Source organism: Cupressus sempervirens, chromosome 3, assembly GCF_028749045.1.
Source record: "Cupressus sempervirens isolate cs-2001-9-10 chromosome 3, ASM2874904v1, whole genome shotgun sequence".
NCBI lineage: Eukaryota > Viridiplantae > Streptophyta > Pinopsida > Cupressales > Cupressaceae > Cupressus > Cupressus sempervirens.
The window spans coordinates 120,022,575-120,029,723 of NC_143120.1; the positions used below are offsets into that span (position 1 = coordinate 120,022,575).

Below are 7,149 nucleotides of genomic sequence, written 5' to 3' on the forward strand. Positions count from 1 at the left end.
TGCAGATGGGAATGATTTTCAATGAGTCGTTGAGACTGTACCCACCTATACTGTCATTGAATCGACAACCATCAAAGCCAATGAAGCTGGGAAAAGTCTCAATTCCTGCAGGTACTCAACTTTGTATTCCAATTCTTGCAATGCACCATGATCCATTGTTGTGGGGCAATGATGTGCACGAGTTCAATCCAGAAAGGTTCAGCCAGGGAATTTCAAAAGCTGCTAAACATCCCATGGCATTCATGCCCTTTTCTTTAGGTCCACGGATTTGCATTGGTCAAAACTTTGCATTGTTAGAGGCCAAAGTAATATTGGCCATGATACTGCAACGTTTTTCCTTCGTGATTTCACCTCATTACATCCATTCACCTGTTCATTCACTCTCTCTTAAGCCCAAATATGGAGCTCAGGTCATCCTCCAAATGAATTAAATATACCTACGAAGAATCCTGAGTAAACATTTGACATTTTGAACTGCTACAAGTCAAGTATGTAGTATATTATTATTGTGCATATATAGGGAACTGTTGATATAAAGCACGGTAGAATACTAATATTTTTGTGTGATGACTTCTATATATTAATACAGTGTAAATTTGGTACTGTATGGTTATATCTTTAAATTATTAGTCATACGATTATTGTGGCTATCCCCCAAGGCCTGTGTTGACCTTGTCACATTTGGCTCATTTCATCATCAAATCTGAATCGAAATTATATGATGATTCAACCTGATTAAACTACTTAGTTTCAACCAATCTTCATTGAAATTATTTTTAGTCAAACCAAAATGTCGTTAGTTCATTTTTTTTTCTAAACTAATGTAATATTAACTTGCATAACCAAAAACAGCAATTGTCTTCACATGGATGAGAAATACGGTACATGATATCTTAATAGTGCATTTAATTAAGTACAGATAATTTGTTTAGTGGCTGTTAATGATGTAAGATAACCACACATTGTACTTCACTCCATTGAAAGGGTATTTCCTATAACTTGGTTAAAGAGAGAACAATCAACATTTCCAGGCTATTCCATAAAAGCAGCCGTGATTTTATATATATAGCCATTTGGTTAAATACCAGTTTTGTTTCCTATATCCAGCCATGTTTCCAATCATTTACATAGTGCTTTTCATTGAATATTTTGAACAAACAATACTATGTAGCTTATATTTTAACTAAAAGAGGGGTAAAATTTTTATTGAATACCAAAGAGAACAGAACAACAGAGGAAACAAAGAGCACTAAAGAGCTTTATCCTGGTCAACAAGTTGAGCCAGCTTATGAGATAAGTCAGGGGAAGCATCCTATGATCAACTATGTTCCAATCCGGTGCATGCTCAGAGGCCGATTTAGCCAAGCAATCAGCCACACTGTTCCACTCACGAGGGATATGCATAAAAGACACAGAATCTAGAGAATTGCATAACTGAATGATTTGTTGAATAACTAGTGTCAGATGCCAATCCACATCCACAAGGTTCCGTCTATTCAATAAATTCACAACCACTTGCGAGTCAGTCTCACAGATAATTCTTTTCTAGCCCTATTGACAGCACTGTTCCACTGCAACCAAGATAGCAAGGACTTCTATGAGATTATTTGTATGGTAACCCTTGTAGATAGAAAACAAAAACTGAACATCACTATCATGCCCAACTCTCCCAATGCCAGCCGGTCCAGGATTTCCCCGAGAAGATCCATTAGTGTTGATTTTAAGAACGCTAGCCTAGGAAGGAGTCCAATGCCCTTCACAATTAACACGCTGAGAGTGTTGTCTAGCTCTATTCCCAGAGCATCTATGGGGAATAGAGGGAGCGTTGCCCTGAGGAGGAAAGGAAAGGCGTGAATAAATACCAACATCTCCAGGGTCCAAACCTCCACCAAAGTCACATTTAGCCAGAGTGTTTCATGAAGAGAGTTAGCAATTTTCCCCCACAAGTCCTTGATCCCCAGCTGCACATCATGAAAGATCCTCCTATTTGTCTCAAACCAGACATTCCATAAAATAAGGGAAGGGCCAATAGTCCAAGAAACCTGAAGAAAAGAGGTCTTGCAAGGGGGATGTCCCAGATGGTCCCATAACTTACACAAGTAAGAAACATGTCAGCATGTACATCCCCACACACTCCACTAGAAGTGCCAAATTTGCTTGAGAAAGGGGCATTGGAAAAAAAGGTGGGAAACAATCTCTTCACTATTGCAGCATAAGGCACAGATGGAGGGCCCTTGGAAGCCTCTCTTGCAAAAATTCTCCCAAGCAAGACATCAATTGTAAACCAGAATTTAGAGGAAAAAGTTACACTTAGGGCAAGAAAAGCTATTCCAAGCTTTCTTCCACCAAGAGACCTCCACCTCGCCAAACAATTGCTTAGTCAGTGCAAGGTACCCTAAAAAAATAGAATATTTTCCAAAAGAAGCACCTCCCCAAGCCAAAACATCAGGTTCCTATAAAGAACTGCACTCCCTAGAAGCCAAGATCTAAGAAAGCTCCAATCGATCCCTCAGAGAGCCACTTGTTGGCCAATCAGGAAATTTCTTCCATATGTAACCAATAGCAGGGCCCAGGTTATGAGCCTCCTTATAATAAGTCACCTTATTCCATCCAGCAGAAAGGAAAAAATCACAAAGAAGCTATAAGTGCGGATGAGAGGACAAGAGAGGATGATGCCCATTCTAGGAATCACTCCAAAACAGAGCTATAATTCTCTCAGGTATAGAAAACCTTGAGAGAAAGGACATTCATGCTTATAGTGCTTTGAGACTCCATGTTTCCTCTTACATGAAAGCTAAGTTGTAACATAATGTTAAGAAAGCTTGCAATATAAAGTTAAACTGAAGATTAATGCAAATCTGAAACTAAAGAATAACTTATAACATGATTGCAAAATCAAAATAAAAACAAGAACAAGTGAACATAGAGACTAGTACTTGTCGTTAATGAATAGTTATGAATTATATTGTAGAGAAAAAGTATATTTGTTGTAAATGAGAATATTGTAATTCTATTTTGAATATTAAATTACATTGTTGATATGAGACCAAGTGCTATAAGCATTTTGTTCTAAATCGAGAAACATACTTGTGTCACCTAGAAACTAGAATAATATCCATAAGTAATTCATCTAATATATTTAAATAAGTAGTTCATCTAAACACAAATAATAAAAAGCATACAAAGAAAATATGTTGTTGCCAAACTATTGGTAATCTTGCTTAAACTTTGCTTGTAAATAAATGATTCTGAATTTAATAATCCATTTTATCCAACATAAATAAAATTTATAAATTACATAAATTTATATTTATGGTAAATTATTTTAGATATCTCAATATTTTTAAGAATGAAAGTGAGGAGTTGAATTATAATATTAATGTAACAATTTTTTATAATTAATTTTAATTATATTATTTTATTCGTAATTAAATTATATATATAAGGAACAAATTATAAATCTTAGTAGAAGTTTTATGTTTATTTCAACATAAACAATAGCTTGTGAGCCTATCATATGAGACATCTTGGGGTTTGATTCTATTGGAACTTAACAAATAAAAATAATTAATTACAAAATAATAATAATTAATCTAGACTTTGACATATTACTGATAATAATTAATATTAATATTCAAAATAGATGTATATCTATTTTAATAAATATTTTAGCAATTTTTGTTCAACTTTTTTTTTTTGTGTAAAAGTCATTAAAAATCTCAAGTTTAAAATGTTAATGGATATGCTAAAATTAATGTTTAGAATACATTTTTTGTTTAAAAATAAGTATGTTTATTTTAGTTAAGATAAATATTTAGAATAGTTCTATACCATAATTTGTTCATCTAAACACAAACAATAGATATAAAAAATTAAATGACATATTAAAATAACTTATTGAAGTGAAATTAAATAATTGTCAATACAATTCCACAATTAAATTCAAGAAGCAAATTAATTGAAATTTAATTTATTTTTTAATTAAATAAAATATATAGATAGCATAATATTGTCTAAGACACTATTAACTAGATAACAATGCAACTATTCTATGTATTAGTTGAAATTTTTATTATTTCTTCAATCCTAAATGTAAACTCAAAGATCTAGATTCACCATAATTGATTTTACTAATAGTAAATGAAAAATATGAATTCTACCATAAATCTATAAATATTATGTTTATTTCCAAATTACTTAAGTTTATAAATTTAAATATTAATTGAAATAATTTACTACAAATTACAAGATTATTTCTTTTAATATTTTTAAATTTGCATTTGAAGATAAACATTAAAATAATGTTAAAAAAACTATATGAAAAAACTGACCAAAAGATTATTTCTTTTAATATTTTTAAATTTGCATTTGAAGATGAACATTAAAATAATGTTAAAAAAACTAGATGAAAAAATTGACCAAATTTCTCAATGTGCTAATACACATTGGTAAACCCATTGTAGATTATTCATATGTCTTAGATGTTGATCAAGTAAACTATATTAAAAAATATGTGAGAAAAGTTAATTTTCTCAATGTGCAAATACACAGTCGTAAACCAATTGTATATTATTAATTTTTCTTAGATGTTGACAAGATAAACATTGTTTTCACTTCCTTTCACAATGGGTGTCAAGATTTCTATAGTAGTACTAAAATTGATCCAATGACCATATTCAAACCTTCTGCAAAAACAAGTTTGAAACAACAATTTGTAAATGATTTAAACATTGTAAGTAAATTTTATCAGAAGAATATTTGATGACTTTCAATTGAAACATGTTTATAGAATAATGAATTGTTTCTTATAAAAAATTGTAAATAAAATGTTAGTAGAAGATTTATGCAATAGATTTAGAAATAACTTAGAAGAAGATTTATAAGAAAATTTTGATTGAAAGAATTAGAATGATTTAAAATAATTCAGAGAATGATTTATAATTCACATGTAATTAAAAAAAATTTAAGCAATTTCTAGAAACAATAAAAGTGGAACAAAAGTTAAAAATTTAGAAATTTCTATTAAAAACAAAAACTGAAAAACAAAATAAAAAAGTTACAAGTTTCTATGAATTTTAAAGGAAGTTTTTGAAAAAAGTTGGTAATTTCTATTAAAAGACAAAACTTTCTATTGCTTAAAAAGTAGTCATATAAGACCCAATACTTAGAACAAATGAAATTATAGATAAATCATAATTTTAAAATAAATAAATATAAAGTTATGAACATTAACTTTTTTTAGAGGTAGTTTATTTTACAATGGTTATTTAATAAACTATTATGATTGGGAGAGATTCATTAATTAATTGACAAGTAGTCAATACAATAGTATTTCCTTACCACAAGTACTAATAAAACCTTTACACATAAAATGCTAGATTTAAATGGAGAAACCAAAGAGAGGCAAATACATTACAACTAGAATAATATCTCCTTAATATCTTGATTTCTATTATATTAATGGTTATAATTCTAAATCTTGTAAATGGATAAATGTTTCTAATAACAACTATTATTTTGTAATAGAAACATCTTCTCTATAAACTATATATGAGCATCTTGCTCATTCATTAGTTAAACCAATATTTTACCAAATATTCGTGTAATATGGTATGCGAGTAGTGTCATTTTTCAAAAAAATTATAATATTTTATTTTAAAAATTATTTGTTTTAAAACTTTCTATAATAATTATTATTATAAGGTCAGCTCAAAACAATTAGAAATTAGAAATTATACTTTTTGGTAGCCCAACTTTCGAAGGCCATAACTTTCAAACTATAGCTCCAATTTGCAATTATAACTACTTTTTGAAAACAACTCCTAATCTACAACACCTTAATTGTGTAAGTGTTGTTAGCTAGGGTTTGACCTTATTTCAGAGCCATATAAGCCTTCAAAATTGATCTTAAAGATTTTGTATCACCAAACCTCAATAACTTCTACAAGACATATAGTATGACAATGAGGCTCCACAAGCGGGATGATATAACTAAGATGAACCTCCACCTATGAAATTAGAACATTTGGAGCTCATATGGCCCACTTACTAAAAATAGTAAGTTTCCACAAAGACGCTTATTAAAAAGACAACAAAAAAAAGTTTTGGATGATGCAAGATTGTCCTTGCACTCAGGATGCTCCTGCATCAAGCATTCAAGGTAATTTAAGAAGTGACCCTGTCACGTCTCAGGTGTTTAGAGGAAACCAAAACGATCAACCTCCTCCCTTCCAGGATGAATCTTCTATAGGTCTTCCTTTCAATTTGACCATATATTCTTCATATGTTTCGTACCTTGTGCTTTTTCCAACAATGTTGTCTGATATATCCTCAATCTCTTTTGTAACTGAAGTAGTTGCTAGAGCACTCCACTGCACCTCTATGATCTCATCTTGAACACCTCCTTCATGATACTCTATCAAATTGATGGGGAGTCCTAACTAATTCTCAAGAGCTCTTATAGCTCTCCCTAAGACCTATCCTTAGGACTTACTAGGGTACTTTCCTTACCCTACACAGGGATCACTTCTAGGATCCCTATCCCTTTTAGAGCTCTCCACCAACTTCAAACTTCAACCATACCTCACCTTCAACCTATGCTCTCATGGGCTTAACTAGCCAATCTTCCTCCCAAACTGCTCTTGGAGCTAGGAACAGGTTTCCCCTCTATCCCTTCTTGGTTTTTAATCCTTCTTGATCCATCTTGCTAGTCTCATTCCTAATTTTCTTATTGATTCCTTATTGCCCTAGTTTTAGGCCTTGTAGCCCTTTGCCCCAATTATGCCTCCTAGAAACTAGGTTTCTTTTTTCTCTCACAAAATTCCTCAACAACCCATTGAATCAACTATGGATTCTTCCTATCATCAACTAAGACTCCAAGATTTATTGGGTCTTAGGTCCTGACACCGTCCATACACTAGCTTTCTTGGAAACCCCTATTTTCAAGGGTTTTGGGAACATGTAAACTAGTCTGCCTCCTATGCTTCCATTGGTTTCTCAAAATGACTCCACTACTCCTCTCCTTGCATACACACAACTAGGACACATCCCTATACATGCTTCCACCATTGATTGGTTCAATCCAATCTATTTAGCAAGTCCTCTTGCTATTGTTTTGCACAAACCACTAGTCAGAATGTTGTTGCACTC

General features: G+C 31.6%; 1 protein-coding gene across 1 annotated transcript in view; it reads left to right on the forward strand.

Moving 5' to 3' along the window:
* Positions 1–623, forward strand: part of LOC149565067 (cytochrome P450 CYP72A616-like) — a 40,561-nt gene extending 39,938 nt beyond the window's left edge. Inside the window, exon 5 of the mRNA XM_089818619.1 lies at positions 6–623. Coding sequence (XP_089674745.1) covers positions 6–431 — 426 coding nt within the window. The 3' untranslated portion in view covers positions 432–623. The remainder of the gene's footprint in view (positions 1–5) is intronic.
* Positions 624–7,149: the final 6,526 nt, after the last annotated feature.